The sequence below is a fragment of the Brienomyrus brachyistius genome, chromosome 2 (genome assembly GCF_023856365.1).
Source record: "Brienomyrus brachyistius isolate T26 chromosome 2, BBRACH_0.4, whole genome shotgun sequence".
Taxonomy (NCBI): Eukaryota; Metazoa; Chordata; class Actinopteri; order Osteoglossiformes; family Mormyridae; genus Brienomyrus; species Brienomyrus brachyistius.
In genome coordinates this window covers 15,367,469-15,386,664 of record NC_064534.1, presented here as the reverse complement: position 1 = coordinate 15,386,664, position 19,196 = coordinate 15,367,469, and the positions used below count along the sequence as shown (strand labels likewise).

General features: G+C 40.0%; 1 protein-coding gene across 3 annotated transcripts in view; it reads left to right on the top strand.

Annotated features, from left to right (window-relative positions):
* The window catches only part of unc5db (unc-5 netrin receptor Db), a 163,530-nt gene extending 144,787 nt beyond the window's left edge, over nt 1-18,743 (top strand). The window contains exons 11-18 of one of the 3 annotated variants that reach the window (XM_048990197.1): nt 80-164; nt 4,695-4,866; nt 7,423-7,650; nt 9,744-9,893; nt 12,659-12,823; nt 13,145-13,323; nt 13,847-13,960; nt 15,283-18,743. In XM_048990197.1, coding sequence (XP_048846154.1) covers nt 80-164; nt 4,695-4,866; nt 7,423-7,650; nt 9,744-9,893; nt 12,659-12,823; nt 13,145-13,323; nt 13,847-13,960; nt 15,283-15,463 — 1,274 coding nt within the window. In that variant the 3' untranslated portion in view covers nt 15,464-18,743. The remainder of the gene's footprint in view (nt 1-79; nt 165-4,694; nt 4,867-7,422; nt 7,651-9,743; nt 9,894-12,658; nt 12,824-13,144; nt 13,324-13,846; nt 13,961-15,282) is intronic. The other 2 variants (XM_048990199.1, XM_048990198.1) reach the window with 2 other exon arrangements.
* Nucleotides 18,744-19,196: the final 453 nt, after the last annotated feature.

The following is a 19,196-nucleotide window of genomic DNA, read 5'->3' as shown; positions in this document are numbered from 1 at the left end:
TTACTTCTTGTCTTTCCTGTGTGTCTCATGCTGATTTCTGTTGCTCCCCTGTTTGTTTGCTTTATTGTTTCTTTCCCAGGAGTCAGCCTACTGGTGCCCCATGGAGCCGTCGCAGAAGACACCTCTTGGGAAATGTACATGATGGTGAATACAGAGGAGTCAAGGTGGGTCTGCGTCATGAGTCCAGCTCTGCCAGGCAGCCCACACTGCCATCTCTCTCTCTCTTGCTCTCTCTCTCTCTCTCTCTCTCTCTCTCCTTTTTCCTTATTTCTGACAGACGGGGCCCAGCAGGTTTCTGGGCCCATCTCGGACTCCCCACAGGAGTCTTTGACGTGTCATGAACTGAGTGCCCATTACTCAGATAGCCTTGCAGGTGGCAGCTAAGGTTGCAAAGTGCTTGCGTGTAGCACTCAAAGCCAGCTGACATTAGTCTGTGTTATACTTTCACTCACTCCTTTGGATGGAATGAACCTACTGTAATAAATATATATTTTCTCCTTCGGGATTGTTAAGCATGTTTTTAGTTTATGAAATGTGTGATTAAGGAAAACACCTTGATCAAAACTGCTAAACCGTATATATCAAAAACTGAGCAACTACTAAACATTATGTGATTTTAATATATACTTTTAAAGTGAGAATGATAGGTAATAATTCAAATGTAGCAGATGTCAAATAATCTGGTTTAAAAATCAAATATTTTAACTGCTTGACTATTTTTCTAACCAAGGCAACAATTTAACAATGCACGTAGTTGGACATTTTCACTAGGTCAGATTAATGTTAAGTACTTTCTCTAAAATACTTCAGATTGTATCATTTGGGAACTTGAATAAGAAACAATTAGGTTGCAAGTCATTGTCCTTAGCTATTGATTTATATTTGACTTTGATTTATAAGGGACATTTTTAATACCCTTTTCAGATATATTCCGAATCTGGTATCTAATATCTCTTTGTTCAGACAGCCAGAATTGTCTGTTGTTTATGTTATGGTAACAGCCCAGGCATTGGCTTGGTGTCTGCCAGAGGGATGTAAAGTTGATTTAACTCAGCAGAGGCTGAACTGACTGCAGTAAAACAAGCTGTTTTAATGGAGTCTGGTCCAATATATTTGATGTTTTGTTCAAAGCTTATAGTCACTTCCTCCAAAGTTAAAGTTTCAAGTAGATCAATGAGGAGGCAACAAAATGTATAACTGCATTTAATTTTCATTTAAACTTTTACTTAAAAGTAAAACAAATCAATTTACAATTATACCCTATACAGTTCTCATCCAACTTTCACTTGATGCATGAAATCTGACAGTTCAGTCTACTTACAAATAATGACTGCAGATGATTTAGAATTTCTTGCCAAGCCCAGCATATTTTGAAATGGCCAGTCGGTTTGATGGCCACACAGCCTATCAGCCTATCCTTCTGAATGCCTGCTTCTCCTAGATAAGCGCGGTGCATTTGCCTCCTGACTTCCATCTTCCTTGGCTTCTTGGGCTGTCGGCTTGAGCGCTGTCACTCACAGCCTATTCAAAGCACAGGTGCCTGCTGGAAATTGAGTTCTTTCTTCTCTTTCAGCTAGACCATCTGTACTGAAGAACTTTCTCTGTTGCAGTTGTAATATATTATAGATCTTCCACAATCAGTCAGACCAACACCCCTAAAGCATTTTGGAATGGCTAGATTACATGCTGAGGGTCCTTCCAAATATTTAAGGTCAATTTATCATTACAATAGTTGCAGGAGACTATTGGAAATGTTGTACCATTGATAACCTTTCAACACCAAAATCATCAATTCAGCCACCAGCCTAGTAATATCGTTTTGTCTCCCAGTGAACCATAAGCTTCATCTGTTATTTCAATAAATCCAGCTTTTAAGACACTAGGCTACAATCGATTGATCGGATGCATGTTGCTGGGCCAAAAAAAACATGTCCTTCTTCAAGCCTGGTTCATCACTGTTTTTTTTTCCTAACGACTTTTCATCTCAGAAAAACAGCTAAAACCTGTGTAGAAAGACTGTGTGTGGCAGCTGTTTCCCTGAAGGCTCTACACTGGTCATTGCAAAGTGAGAGCACGAGCAGAACGTTTTGCACTCTGTGAATCAATGAAACAGCTCCGTAGCAGCACCTGCGGCCTGCTTTACCGTGCACATATGCACCCCTCCCCCCCGGGACAATCCTTACACTCTACCAGATACAATGAGTGAGCTGTCGAGATTACAGGCTTCCAAATTAATCTGACTTTATGTTGCCCTTTTGAAATGCAATAAAATAATCTCCAGATCTGTTTATAGAGAGACACTGCATGGCGGAGAATGTTTCTTTTTCGTGGACATTAATGACTTTATGTAACGCTCTGTGTATACTAATTTTGTGCAAATGTCATTAAGAGAATGAGAGATGCGGGTTGGGCCGTACTGTGTAAAAATCAGGCCATGTAAACATGGGATATTATGAAGTTCAGCTGCCACTCAGAACATTCAAACATGCCCTGAGATCCATATGGGTGAGTCAGCACTAGACGGTTTAAATAGGTAAGGAACCTATCAGAAGAGCACAATACACATGACTTGAGACAAAAGAAGCTACAACTAAAATACAGACAATGGAAATGAAGGATGTGCATGTATTCATTTGATAACTTTCAAGCGCTTTTGTAGAAAAAGAAGAGCGTACATCTGGAGGAGAGTAAGTTCAGTAAACGTAAATACCAATAAAATAATGTGGCAGTTACGGAAATGTAAATTTGAGGGTTTTTCATGGCATACAGTTAATCGACATCCCATTTTCAGCTGTATATACAGTAGCACTCGTCCTCTACAGTTTCACCGATGCCCATTTTTATAGCCCTATGGGGAGGTTTGTCAGTAACAGACTAATGACTGGCTCATTCGCTATAAAGACTTCATACCAAAGAAAGTACCATGGTTCATGTGAGCATTGCCATGCCATGCACTGCAGGGTAATATGAGTGTTTCTTAGTTTCAACATGTTAATATATTAATATTGTTTTATATTGTGCATTATTTCCATTTCAGTCAATACCTGTATTACAGTCATCCGCTGTGTGTCAGTGATATGAAATAGATATTTTTTCTGGTTTTTAAACCTGAAGGAATGGTTTCTTTATATAGCTTTTTATAGATGTACTACACACGTAACCATCTATTCAATGCTAGCAGATTAACTCCCTTATACCTCATTTGCACTCTTTCTCCTTTAAAAAAAAAAAATCTTGAAAGATATGTTTTTTAGATTCCCCCAACATATAGGCTCAAGTTTGCTTTTAAATATCACACTGGTTAGAGAAAATGGTTGCCTTATAGGTAGCTACAATAAAGTCCAGATCACCGTTTACTGACATTACATTTAAATAGGCAGTTTCTGTGTATCTTAAAACGTCACGTTCTCTCTACAATCCTTGATGCTCCTCCTTTTAACACATGCAGCAACCTCTATTTATCATTGGCCTGTTTGTAACGAATGCATTTGTGTTTCCAGGTGAGCGTCTTTCATTCTGCCTCTGTAATGACTGCAGAAACGGAACAGCTGTGGGCTTTTGTTTTGCTGTTTTGATTTTCATGACAGAACACCACCTTTGTTAATTTCCCTCATTAATTGCTCCTATTTCATTCCACACCATCATCAGAAGCGATGGAAATTAAAGATAACGGCTGGAAGTTAGTGAGCATAAACTGCTCAATATGCAAAGCAAACAATAGCTTAGGAGACAGAGTGCCCCAAACTTCAGATTGTAAACCATGTGGCTCTTTGTGAACCTCCTTGGAGAGTATTAGACATTGAAGAATTTCCATTTCCTGTTGTATCTTTGAATGTTCTTTACTCTGAAAAACATTATGATGTGGTAGCGTCAAAAGTCAAAATGTAATTTATGTCAGTTTCAGATATATGATGTGTGGAGTCGTACACTGAGCTATAATATCATTCTGGTTGATCGTAGTGCAAATTAAAAAAAATATGTAATCAAATTTAAATGCTGAGACATACAAACGTAATATAGACATGACATTAAGATGAAGACAGCTATAATTGTATGTATGTGTTAGCTACTACTTATTTTGAATATATAAATGTTAATGCACTTGCTTTTAACTCCCTCACAGCTGCATGCATGTATTATCTGTGTTTGAATTTTCAATGGAAATAAAAAAAAATAATTGTACCAGCAGTGATACATTGTAATATGTATTTGTAAGTGCTGCTTCAGACAGGAAGGAAAGCATGAATAGGAGGGAGGAAATTGGACTTTATTTGTGATGAAAGTACTGTTTTATCAAAAAAAAATGACTTGGAGGTGCAAAACCAGAATTCAGCCGTTTTAGTATTAGCAGAAAATGGATAGGTGATGTTGGCTGGTAGGCCAGGCTTTAGCTGGCTGTGTGGTCAGGCCTCTGGGCCTGGCAGGAAAAAATAAAAGGAACCTCATATAATGATTTTGTGGTTAAAAAGGCATAGGTGAAGTGAAAAAGAAATGTTTATTACCTGACTCCATTGCTCAGGTCTTTTAGATTATTTAGATTAGTTGTTATTGATTTCCTTTCATTCTATTTGTGCCTGGTTTAATTACTGTAAGTACTTCCAACTGAGGCTGCATCCCCTATATAAAATGTGACAATGGTCCTGGTTGCTATTGTTGATCGTTTGTAATTTCTTATCATCACAAATGTGTTGCAGTGCCCATTTGGAGGAGGGGAATGAAATTCTATTGGGCCCAGAGGTGACATACGGACCTCCTGGTCTCAGCCTGTCCTGTCCTGTAGCAATGACAATAGCCCACTGCGCTGAAGTCAGCGAGGAAAACTGGAACATTCGGCTCAAAAGGAAAACCCAGGATAACAAGTGGGAGGTAAAATAACTAAATGAATAAATAAATCACTGCTTATTGTCACTAGCCTGGAATGTACAGCACGTGTGTCAAACATTATTCAGGAAGGTCACTAAGTATTAAAGTATTAAATTATAATTCATTCTATTTAAAAAGTCTGCATTTCTTTTACCATTTCATTCAAAAAAGGTGTGGTTTGGTATGTGCGCAGATGTCAGAATGTTTATCTGTCCTCTGGGCAATGCCAACAGAGTCCCTCCTAACCGCACTTTCTGTGCACTAGCTGCACCACTTGCCTCATGTGTGAAGAGATGAGGCCGGAAAATGTGTCCCAGTTTCATTAAAGTCCGCAATAAGGCACAGGTGGGGGCTGTTTGAGGAAAAACAATCTCTGCATAAAATAGCGGGAATGACACACGACCCGAGTCAGTCACCCCGGGGTAACAACAGCATAGGAGCCACATGGACATGGGAGGTATCGATCGGCTGGGTCTGCTAAGGACAGGATGAAATGGGAGCCATCGTAATGCAATCATGAAATTGGTTACTCAGCCTCTTAACCTGGCCTACATCTTCACTAGGCATTTAGAGGGACAAAAACGGCACTGAGACACAGATTGGCTGCCCAAAAGGCCATTGAAATGCTCACCACAGACATACATTAATATTGTATTAGTATGGTCATTAGCACACCTCTATTCAGCTAAAGTCGAGCTTATTCTTAGCATGTTTGCTACACTGACACTTTAACATAAGATTGTTAAATGAATCCTTTTTACTTTGTATTGTATATAACATTATGTTTGTGTGTGTGTGTGTGTGTGTGTGTGTGTGTGTGTACGTATGTATACTGAGCCCTGGAAAAAATTAAATCTTCAATCCTGCTTCTAGGAGCCTGATACAAACTGTCCTAGCAGTGCACTTCACACCCGCACTTAATGTTTCCCATTCCTTTTGAAGGTCACTCGATGTCATCCTCCAATTTATGAGAAACTGTCAGATAAGTTAACAGTCATCTCTCCCGTTAGAATGTAGCTTCCGCCCTTTACCTGGCTGGTTACTGGTCGTTCCCAGTGTCTCCTGCCTCACCTTTTTCTTGTGTACTGCCGTCTTAGAAATTTCTAACCTGGAAGCAGCCTGCTGCTTAGCGTGGGAAATCAGTTAATATTTATTCAGTGTGGGTGTGGAGTTTGCATGTTCTCCCTGTTAGACGTTTTAGAGGTTCTCTGGTTTCCCTTGACAGTCCAATGACATGCAGTTAGGCGAATTTGCATTTGGCCCCTGCCTTGTGTTCTTTCATTCAAGGGATAGGCTCCCCCTACTCTGTACCACCCCATGGTTTGAAAGGAGGATAGACTGATGAGATGCACCTTTATTTATGACTTTGTATAAAGTGCAGTTTTTCACTATATTTCACTATATTATTTCACTATAAGTTGTTTAGTTGGGCCTATTTCCAAAAAATTCTACTGTCCGCTTGGTTATAATTGATGGTGTTCAAGCATATTTATCTACATTGAACTTTTGGTAGGTAAATGATGCTTGGAATGCAGAGTTTTGTGTATATTGCACATTTAAGCCCGAGTTAGGAATACACAAAAGGAAACAAAAGGAAGATATTTTTTTCCCTGAAACGTTGTTTTACTGTGGTACCAAGTACTGGTGTTTCTCCTTCCGATCTTATTCTTAAACTGGGCTCTGCTCTGACATATGTGTACAGTCTAATGAAAAAAGTCTCTAGGAGACCTAACTTTGTTTTCATTCATTCATTGGAATAGACCGTTTTCTCAGTTCATATGGGGAAAAAAGGTCAAAAAGCCATATTTGCTGTATTTCCATTCTGCTTCATTTTTGCCTCAATTTTTTTTGCCCAATTCCTGTGTTTTTCTTTAGGTTACCAAGACATTTTCAGATCGAACCCAATAATCTGTTGCTTGAGTGCTACTAAGGATAACAAAATGCAGGCTTTTAACTGTAACTGACATTTGCACAAGAAGTAATTCCCCCAAAAGGGAAGAGACTACAAAAGAACTTCCAGGCATGAATCACTCATGAATAGAGTTTGAATGACGTCTCTTCCGGGCATCTCTCTGCCTGGAAAAAAACGCATGTCTTCCTCAGGTAGTTTAAAATGGTGAGCCATTTTAGCAGAATAAAAGGCAAAGGACATCGTGGTAATCTGATCAAAAAGAAGAAGTGTAAAGGATCATTTTAAGGAAATGTAGTTCTCTACTGTTCCTCTCAGTGTGGCACTAGGACATTTGCACCAGTGAGAATTTTATACCAATTTTTCCCATGGAGAATGTATGAATAACTTTTAACTTTTGTTTTGTTCCTTTCTTAACATTTTACTTGCAGTTTCACTTTAAATATATTACCCCCCCCCCCCCCCCACACACACACACACACACACACACACACACACACACACACGCTCACACACAGATTAGGTATCTGAATCTTTTGGGGAGACTCTATTCATTTCTATGGGGATAACCCTTATCCTAACTATGACAACCCTAACCTTTAACCACAAGTAACCAAATGAAAAACAAGATTTTTGGCGATGTGTTTCAGGAAGTGATGTCAATGGAGGATGAAACAACATCTTGCTACTGCCTATTGGACTCCCATAGCTGCCATCTTCTGCTGGAGCAGCCGGGCTCTTATGCATTGGTTGGTGAGCCCCTCACTGAAACCGCTGTCAAGAGGCTGAAGATGGCTGTGTTTGGCAGCACGGGTGGGAGCTCATTGGACTATAGTTTGCGCGTGTACTGTGTTGATGATACTCCGCATGCCTTTCAGGTGAGTGAGGCGCTACTATGCAACGAATTGACTTTGATCTCACAATTAGCTAGACTGTCCAATTACAATTCAAGGCTTCATGATTTATACAAGTAGTGCAACAGATAATCATGTTTACCATTACACTGCATACCTTTTGTCAAAGAAATGTACTGCGGTAGACTGCAATTAGATGGATATATTGTTACCTCTCAAAGATAACTTGCCAAAATAGATGTTGAGGTGTAGCAGCTGCATTCTGTTTATATATGACAATCATGCAAATTATCCTGCTAGATTGTTAAAGATTTTTAGTATAATCAGAAAGACGCTGTGTGCATCTGAACACATGGAATGTGATCATGAGAACTTTGCAGCATTTGGAAGATATAAGCATTTTGCCTGTGGTTCCGTTCCCCAAGCCACCCCCCCACGCCAATACTCCCTGACGAGGCATAGGACCATAAGGCAGGCAGAAGCTCTCAGACACACACCTCACAATGTTTTTTGGGTGCACTACCCTACAAAGGCAAACCACTGTAACTGCGTATTGAGTGATGACTGAGTGAAATTGAGTGATGACTGAAATCAGGCTTTTTTATCTCGAGGCAAAATTTCTTACTTCAGCTATGCTTGAATTTGATGAAAACAGTATAATTTAACTGCCTACTACACACACGGGTGAGCAGTCAAAACTTTCTGAAGCCTGTTTTCTCAATTTAGGTGTCAGCATAGTTGCTGTGCTTTGCCTTTGTTCAATACAGTAATACCGCTGAGAAGCAGATGATGTTGTTTATTGAAGAGAGCTATTTGATTGGAGCACCAGCAATGTCAAGTCAATTTTTTAAGGTTTTATTTCTTACTTTTCGAATAGCCTCTGCTTCACTACAGCCTCACAAGGACACACAGAAACCTCTATTATACTCCATCAATTAGGTCCAGCATGTGCTGTCTTCTCTGTATGTGATGAAACAGGCAAAGGGGGGCCTGTGTGTTTGAACCTCCCTGGGATCACAAAATAGGCATAATTGATGAATATCTTAAGGTGTAAAATCAGAAAGGTCTTTCATCCATAACACGTTAGTTTGGGAAATGCGCTGGACTCTTATTTAAACCCACATACGTATTTGTAAGGTTATAAATTGAAATTTCTATTTGTTCTGTTTTGCCTGCTTGTTTAATGTGTCGGAAAGTCGTGCTCTTTTATGTGCCCAGATGAAAAGGGGAATAATACAAGACAAGAAAATTGTTTGATGTGTTGTTTTTCTCCTTCTTACTTTTAAAACTCTATTTAAATGTAATAGTATTTAAATTGTGCGGCATGGTGATGCAGTGGTTAGCACTGTTGCCTCACACCTCCGAGTCCCAGGTTCTAGTTTCCGCCTGGGTCACATGTGTGCGGAGTTTGCATGTTCTCCCCATGTCATCGTGGGGTTTTCTCCGGGTACTCCGGTTTCCCCCCACAGTCCAAAAACATGCTGAGGCTAATTGGAGTTACTAACTTACCCGTAGGAGTGCATGTGTGAGTGAATGGTGTGTGAGTGTGCCCTGCGATGGGCTGGCCCCTCATCCTGGGTTATTCCCTGGCTTGTGCCCATAGCTTCCGGGATAGGCTCCGGTTCCCCCCGCAACCCAGTAGGATAAGCGGTTTGGAAAATGGATGAATGGATAAATCCTAGGAACAGTACTACATGAGTACAATGCTTAGATTATATATAAATATATATATATATATAAATTTTCTTTATATATAAATCTGTATGCCACTGTATATTTCTAATGTACAGTCTCATAAGAATGATGGCAAGAAACGCGATCGGTTTAATTAAAAGACGCCCTTACCCTCCATAATGTTGTGACTATATGATAGTCAATAATAAAATAGATTCTTTCTGTGTCCTTACATGTCACAGTTTCTAAAGGCTGCAGGTCAGAGTGCAGTTGTGTTTGTTTTGAGCTATGTACAAAAAATGCTACTGATAAACAAAAATATCATTCACACCTGTCAAATCGCGCCCTCGTTTATTGGATGCCCTGCCATTAATTCCTTGGCGTCCCACTGTTCAAGCTTCGTCTTGCATCATGCTCCAGTTTGACTCTGTCTCTCACTGCAGGCGGCAGTTGCTGCAGAAACAGGTAGAGGTGGGCAGCTGCTCGAGGAACCTAAAACACTGCGCTTCAGGGGAAATGCATTCAACCTCCAGGTGTCCATTCAGGATGTCCCACAGTTCCTGTGGAATATCAAGCCCTTCACCACTTGTCAGGTACAAAAATGGCAGCATGTTTCTAAGTATGTTATTATATTATCTCACAACGTTTATATTTAGACTTAAGCAGACACTAATAACTATAATCACTGCAAAGAATTAGCTACAGCTCTGGAGCATAACTAATTTAGTAGTTCTGTAAGCTGATAAGGAACCTGATTTATGCCATTGTTTTAAGTGTCTCAGCTAAATGAATAGTGAGGATAAATGCTACCTTGCATTTATTTATAAATGCAGTGGACAAAACAAAAAAAATTACAGCCAGCAGAATGTATGTATAATATCACCTTTTCTCGATGCAGGTATGCTTCTAGCATAAATTTTAGCTTGCATACTTTATTATATACATCATAATTAATTTGACCTTTTTTAGTAGCAGGTCTGATTTGTCCAGCAACTCAGATATTTTATAAATAACTTTTCGGTACATTGCTGGAGCAGATTCAGGTCAGACATAATGGTCAATGTCACAAAAGGAGATCCCCTCCTGAGATTTGATCCACCAACCTTTACTCGCAGGCGTATCCCTATCCACAAGACCAGATGCTTCAGGTCCCGTTGCCCCGTCCGCCATGTCCTCTGCAAGGCCTATTTCTGATCATCATGAATATACAGTATATCTTTACTCTATATCCCATTGCCAGCATGAAGGGAAGACAGTGAGGTAGGGTGGGGCATCAGGCAAGGTGGTGGCTCCTTGATGTGGAGGTTGAAGGTTGTAATTTGGCCACAAGGCTTCCTTATGAAATGATTAGGATCAAAACGGCTTCATAAACACCTCTCTGGGAACTGGGGTGTGCAGCTCAGTGGGTTAAGGATCTGTGCCCATATCCAGAAGGCTGTGGGGTTGAATGCCGTGGTTGGCAGAGTAAGCGTAACACTGTTGGGTCCTTGAGCAAGATCCTGTGTGGATACTGGCTGATCCTGCTGTCTGACCCCAAGCTTTGCTCACTCTTACGTTGCTTTGGAGAAAGGTGTCTATTATAATGCATCTATTATATAAGGGTTGAAGGAGCTGTGCCCGATTTCTGAATGAGAAAGAAAAATATCAAGACTGGCTTCACACAGCTTTGGAAAAGTTTAAGAGACCACAGCAACCTTTCTCTTACTTTATGAGAATATGTATGTGTAAAATACAGATGCTCCTCTACTTACAAACTTTCAACTTACAAACTTTCAGACAGACGAACGAAGAGGACTGTAAGTACAAATTGTGTTCATTGGGCTCCCGTTTCCTGTCCGCAATATCATTTTTTTTTCTGTGCGCCAATTCCATGTAGTAAAACTTCTGGCCGCTACTCCTGCCATGCAGCAGCGTAGCGTGCGTACTTCCGGCATCCTAGCTCTTTGTATTTGCGTATACCCTTAAAATGATGTTGAATAACAACTTATGAACATTTGAAATTATGAACGGCTGTAGAGGAGCGTCTGTATACATTTTTTGCAAACTCCACTCCTCCCTGCTTCTCATTGATAAAATAAGATAAGATAAGATTGCCTTTATTAGTCTCACGGGTGGGAAATTTGCGTTATACAGCAGCAAAGTGGACAGTGCAGCAGAAATAAGCAGAATGCAGAAAAAATAAATAAATAAATGAATGCATGGGCTTCTTCCTTGCTTTCCAAATCTTTAAGGGCTTCTAGGAGTTGTAGCAGTCCTAACTATCCCAGCAGTGCATTTCACACCAATTAATGTTTCCCTTTATATTTATTTTAAAAAAATTTAACGACCACTATCCCTCACTTTGGAGGACGGCTTATGCCCTACCACAATTGGGGTATGATTGCATTGAAGAATTGTGCAGTAGTGACAGTATGTTTGTCTGTGCAAGTGCGAGTGTGATTATGTGTCTCCAAGTGGACAGATAGGTGGAGATAGTGGGATGCAAGGTCACCTGAGGTCATCCTTCGATTTATGAGGCACTGTCGGATAAGTTGACAGTCATCTCTGGCATTAGAAACTTGCTTTTGCCCTTTATCTGGCTGGTCTTTGGTCATTGCCAGTGCCTCCCGCTTCACTTTGTTCCTGTGTACTGCTCTCTTAGAAACTTTGAACATTGACGCAGCCTGTCTGTCAGTGTAGCCTTCTGCCATTAGAACCAGGATTAAACCAGGATTTAACAATTATGATTTAAATATATATAGAGTGGTATCTTGTTTTTCTCCAGAGCTGTATATCTAGTCAGCTTTTACTGCTAAGAAACACCTTATTTCCCATTTTAATCCTGCGCTACTTGGTAAAGCTTGGCGCCCAGTCCTGTAATGGCACACAGAAAGCTCTGTTTTAATCTAATGTCCCCCTCACCTCCACTGGGCTTTCTGTACAGGTCACCGTGGAGATAGGAAAGATGATGGAGGGTGTCACGGCCTCTTTCTGCTGCCTAAATTAATTACACATCAAAGGAAATCATTTTCCTTGCACCTGTTTCTCCAGCTATGTAGTTCTTACTCCATTATCAGAATTACCTTGGATTTTGCATTGGTTTTCATGTACCCCAGGAAGGGTCCCAGAAACAGAAAAGGTTAATGAACCTCAGGAAGACCTAGTCCTGATTGCAGTCCTGAGTGTTATGGTGGGCAAAAAAACTTCCCCACATCTCTTATGTGCATTAGGCCTTTAAAGATCGGACTCCACTTCGCGGTGTTATTTTGCGATACACTCTGCACCATATCTATGACAGGGAGGCGATTCTTTTGTCACATGGAGACGTGAAAGGCCCACCGGTTCAACAAGTCTCTGTGTTCCTTGTACTCCGCTACAGGAATTTTCCTTCTCGCATGTATGGTGCAGCAACCAGCAGCCCTTGCACTGTGCCTTCTCCCTGGAGCGATACAGCCCTAGCACCACGCAGCTGTCCTGCAAGATCAGCGTGCGTCAGGTCAAAGGGGACGAGCAGATCCTCCAGGTTTACACGTTGGTGGCAGAGGTGAGGCTCTCCCTGGAACTTGGCCAGGCCTGTGTTGGCTAAATTCTTTGCTGTCGAGTGGGCTATTCTAAGATGCTTTATTTTCGTCTCTGGCACATAAAGTGTCTGTGCTCCTCATGCATACTTGATTCACTGAAATTTTTAGCATGGGAAAACTACAAAAGACTCTGATAACTGCAGCAAAAGATGGGAAAGACCCTGTACAGAGACCACAAAAATGTTGTGTGAAATGAACTGTGCTTGCAAATACTTGATTCGGTTGCAAAAATTTTTTGCATTTCTCTCCTCTATCGCTACTCCACATTGTCTTCGGCTTCCCAGGCAGAAAAGGAGCAAGTACCCTTCTTCACACACTCTGACTGCACAGTCACCTCCCAGACTGGCCCCAAAGCTTTCAAAATCCCTTACTCCATCCGGCAGAGAATCTGCGCCACCTTCGATACTGCCAACGCCAAAGGCAAAGACTGGCAGCTCTTAGCCCGGAAGCTCCACATTGAGAGGTAAGAGCACCTGGTCCAGCCTTGAGACGTTTATTTCCAAGGCAACCAAGATGTTAAAAGCCCAATTATAGTCACTCTGCTTGTTCCCTAGTGATTGTTCAGCCCACTCACTTCATTCAGTGCAAGATGGAAAATATGTGGAAATGCCACTAAAAGTATTCTTACTTGTTTACGAGACGGTGGAATCGGTGACAGTTGATCAGCGTTTGATAGGCAGATACTCTTGCAAATAAATAAAAATCATTCAGTATTTAGGTGGGTGTTAAGCTGCCATACATTTCTTCTTCGGAACAGCATGACTAGTAGTTTGCCAGAAAAAGTGGAAAAATACATCTTGAAGTGCTATTCAAAAATTAATAGATTTTTCTTTCCCTTCCCTTTTAAAGCCTTATGCTTGCACTAACCCTCTTACATTACCTGTAATATGGTCTATTCTATAGTCTCAGAGTAAAATGAAGTTCACTGTATTAAACATATGAAAGGTAAATTAAAACACAAAAGTCACGGTGTGAATTTTGAAAAGGGCAGGAACACCATGGCTGAGCTACTTCCTTGCAGGGATATATGAGTCTCCCCTGATAGGTTTGTTTGTAAGGAGGCCAGCCGTGGGCCAGCTGGTGAGCATCAATAATCACAGGTATGAGTTTGACCTTTTTGTTAGCTATTTGTCCCTAATCTGAGTCAAACTCTAACACAAAGAAGCCACCAACGACCTGCATTATAAATCGCATGCATATGCTTATGCTGTCCTTTGCAACAATGTTGCAAATTTAATTATATCAAAACCCTGAGTGTGTGACAGAAAACACTTAATTCCTACCTTAATGATTCTAGATATTTGTGTATTCTGTGCAACTGGAAGTCATAGCACATGCTGTGGTTATTAAATACACTGTTGTGTTTTGCTTCGTAGAGAATAACATCGTAACTTTGGCTGTAATGAAGGTTCTGTGCTGCAGTGGAGTAGAACACAGTACTACTGCTTTTAGCAAAAATTAAGTAGATCATTTCCATAATAGAATAAAAGGCTAATTAAGGCCAAAAGCAAGCCAATGTGTTACTTATTTCGGCAGCATTTTACTTGAGGTGCACAAATAATGCAGTTGTACACTCTTACTTAATGCATAAATTACCCAGTAACTAAGTGTTACGTACTGATCCTATGTTCATTCATCATTTATTAATTATGACAATTCATGTATTTCATGCAGGAACTATATTAGTTCATTATTTGCTAAACATTGAGTTACTAAGTTATTTGTGTGCCCTTAAGTAAAATGTTACACTTATCTTTTTATAACTCTATGTGTCCCGTGACATTTAGTATAATAGTGTATATCTGTAAGATTTACCTGTTACATTCTGTATATTTTTGATTTCAAGAATTTTTGGTGTTGTTATGCAGTATCTTAGAACTCTCTGTTCTCCAGTTCCGTGAATAAACAGTCAAAAGAAATTTCAGGTTTTGAATGTGTCTGCAGACATTTGTGAGAGATAAGGGAAGACATTGGGGAATTCTGTCGCTTTGTGATTAGCGATGAATGCCATGTTCACTATATCATTTGCTATATGCGTGTGGGGAAACAAGCAGCAGTAATTGAGGGATTTTTGAGGATTTTGAACCTTGTGCTGCAGCTCATCCAGACCTGCTGCTTCTACATAATGAGAGTGTCTGAACGTTTGTTAAGCTGATTTTTAATTCATTGACTTGGGTCTGAGGGTGTCTCACCATGTAGAATAAGCCTCTTAATGTGATAAAACACTCTGGTGCCCTCCAATGGCTATAAGTGAAATGAACAGCTTTTGATATGGCAGTAATGTACATTGTTTCATTTAAGATTCAAGTCTTTTGTATTTACCTATATTTTGTGTGGTTTACCTATATTAGAATTCAAAAGTTAAATGAATTATTCACAATATGACCACTGATGTTTTTTTCTTCTTTGTGTTGCATTACAGAAATCTGTCCTATTTTGCCAAACAGCAGAGCCCTTCTGCAGTTATTCTGAACCTGTGGGAAGCACAGCACCAGGATAACAGTGATCTGGACTCACTAGCCAGTGCACTGGAGGAAATTGGCAAGATTCACTCCAAAAGCCCAGTGAAAACCCCAGAGGAACCAAAGTCAGACTTTTCGTAGTAGCAACTGGGAAAGCCAGTCCTGGGAAGACAGACGGATGACAGGCGGTCTGTAAACTGCTAACAGAAGACACGCCACCCGCCCTTTCTAGCTGAATTCGAGCTGGGGCTAAAAGAAAAACATCATCATTGAAGAAACCTAATGCATTACCAATGCGAATGAAATGTGAAACAATTTGAATTATTATCGGATGAGTTTCACGAAATTGAACAGATGTTCGTTTCTTTCCCCGTATGGGAAAATAAGGATTGTACCGACATGCAGCCGTGCTTCTGCCTTTGTTGGACTTCCTAACCATGCTCTCATGTCTCCCTTCATACATGTGAAATATTTTCTTTTCTGTTCTTTAATTTTCTTTGGCTTTGTCTGATTGTGTTTCTGTTTCCTTTTTCACTTTTATTATCTTCTAAACTACATTGTGCAACATGCTTTGCCATAAATCTTTTCGAACTGAATCGCTCTTCCCTCCACGGGGGTTCATTTGCACCAGACAACATTGAGACACAAGGGTTGCCTTTTAAGAAAATCTTTATGCTTTTAGATGTGACTGACCTGAACAATCTGAAGTGGGTATGGAATGTTTTTTTTTTTTTTGGCTCTCTGTGGCTTGCAAACGACTGTATCCTCTAGTGTGCTGCTGTTGCGAGGCCTTCACAGAACCCTCTGTGCTATTAGGCCTTCACAGAACCCTCTGTGCTATTAGGCCTTCACAGAACCCTCTGTGCTATTAGGCCTTCACAGAAACCTCTGTGCTATTAGGCCTTCACAGAAACCTCTGTTATATTAGGCCTTTTTTGCATAGCAGTTTAACGTCGAAAAATCTGTCTGCCAAGGGGATCATTTAAAATGGCACGATGGGAATTGTGTCAAATAAAATATGTGACACGTTTCATTCTAGCATATAAGTTTGTAGAAGGGAGCATTGTGATAATGGTAATTGAGCAAATGTTAGCCTTTTTTTCAGCAAAGATTCCAGTTGAGCCTGTAAACAGAAGATGTTTATTTACGTTTGCAGTCTACAGTGTGATAGCACTGATCTTTTCCTACCCCAAGAAGTATGAGGATGTGAAAAAATACTCTGTACAAGTCTATGGCATTGTGCACTTTTTGTTCCATGTCGTCTCATTTACCCATTAATATCTTAGGACACATCTATTGTGTTTTCTAAGGTGTCCCAGACTTTCCCACTTAAAGCTCCCCATTGAAGTACAATGAGCAGCACATGTATCACTTAGAGAAAAGAGCTCGACCTCCGACGTGTCAAAGGCTTGAATGGTGTACACCAGGCTAGCTGGTTCTGTGGGAATCATTAGGGATTCACAGTCATGTTTCCAGGTGTGGCAGTGGCCCTTTGTTAACGAAAAGAAGACTGCCCGGCCATTTCACCTGACACTGAAAAGGAAAAGCCTCCTGCCACCTGTACGGAATCAACCTCTGTTTCCCAAACAATACAAGAACAACAGGCTAGCTGTCAAAACCACGAGTAATTAACAACAGACAAAACTGAAAAGACTGGTGACAAAGGTCCATCCATAGGGATACAGCAAGGTACTTTTGCCCATGTAAACTAAAGTGTTCCCATAATCCATGTCAATGGACCATGCTGTGTATGCTTCTGACTGGAATCAGTAATAGCTATTTCCAGTGGTTTGGGGAAGGCTTTCAAAAAAGAAAGGGTAATGATTAATCAACAGGTGGTCTCTGTAGTGGTTATTCACAGTGGATGTTGCTTTCAAAGCACTAAACATTTTGAAAGACTTGGTATTGTAGAAAACCTTTCAGACTATTATTTTTGAAGATAAGTTGGTGGGAAAGGCTGCTGGACGATAATGTTTTTGGGTTATGACTGCTACAAATATTGTTCATATTGTGACTTAACTTTTAAAGAATATATTAAACTTTGATATATATATATATTTTTTTTTTCTGCAGTTTATAGGATTAAATTACAAGAGTTTTAATCACATGAACTGCTCCGGACCTAAATAGTTTCTGTCATATAACCAGGAATGAATTTAATTTAACTTGGTCATTATGTGTCCATTAAGGTCTAACAAAGACCATATAGACTTGATATGTTACTATTCGAAAGCTGCTGTTTTTTCCAAGTTACTGAAGTGATTAAAAACTGTGACTGCCTACATGTTGAGTACCATTAAATGTTTTGCTTATTTAAACTGCCAGCGAGATGCTGTGTTCTGACCATCTCCCTTTAATCAGTCCTCCCACTTAATCTTCTCTTAAGGCACCATTAAATATTCAGCAGTGAGTCTCGGGTAGGTTTCTGCATAATTCCTGTAAAAATGGATTGCTGTATAAAAAGAAAAAATTATTGACAGCTAAAAATATGTGTGATTTTCTTTTGCATTCTTTTATTTTTCTCTCATTCTCACACACATGCATGTCCACACGTCACAGATTTAAACTTAGGTTGATTATATTCTCATATGTTGTATTTTAACAAAGGTTAATTAGAACAGTTCACATAGTCATTTTATGAACCAGCACTGGGGTACAAGGATTGGTGGCTTGTGAACTTGCTATTTTTGTTTCTGCTTCATGCAAGTTATTTTTTTTCTTGTTTAATAATTACTGTAATTTCACAGTGAAGAATCATTTTATCCAAAGCGTATTTTGCCCATTTATGTAGCTACATATTAACATTCAGGTTAATGTACATTGTGTAATACATCACTCTAGTCCAGGTTTCAATAGCAGTTCCCTAAAGCATAAATTTAATGTCACTGTGCTACACACTGTCCCTCACTGTGCTACACACTGTCCCTCACTGTGCTACACACTGTCCCTCACTGTGCTGTATCTATGCATCTGTGTCTGTGTTTGATGACATTGATGACGTGATTTGCAAACCAGTTTCTGTTTCATTTTCTGTGTGTCTGAGTCTATTAAATATACCAATGTGTATGCATATACAGCTCTGGAAAAAAACTGAGACCACAGCACAATTATTTGTTTCACTCATTTCCCAAATTATAGGGCTTCAGTCCTGCTTCTAGGAGCCCGATATGAACTGTCCTAGCAGTGCACTTCACACCTGCACTTAATGTTTCCCATTCCTTTTGAAGGTCACTTGATATCATCCTGAAAATCATGAGAAACTGTGAGGTAACTTGACAATCATCTCTCCCGTTAGAATGTCGCTTCCCCCTTTACCTGACTGCTTTCTGGTCGTACCCAGTGTCTCCTGCTTCACCTTATTCTGCTGCCTTAGAAATTTTAAGACTGAGAGCAACCTACCTTGTGGCCATTTGCCCACAGAACTGAGATTAAACCAGAATTTACAGATGCAGATTTTTATTTAGTTTTCCTTAAATATGGAGTGGTCTCTTTATTTATTCCAGCACTATATATATATATATATATATATATATATATATATATATATATATATATGTGTGTGTGTACACACACACACACACCTACACACACACATGTACAACTACATATGCAGTGCCAGTCAAGTTTGGACACACCTACCCATAAAAAGGATTATTTGTACTCTGCTCTTCATTTTATAATAATAACAACACTATAATATAACATATAAGGACAAAAGTATGGGTGGGGGAGAGGGGGGGGGGCTCTGTTGTTTGGGACCAGGTTGCTGGTTCCAATCCTGGGTCTGCAGAGTAATCTGACCATTGGGCCCTTGAGCGAGGCCCTTAACCCCAGTAGCTCCAGGTACTGGCTGACCCTACATTCTCCTCTAAGC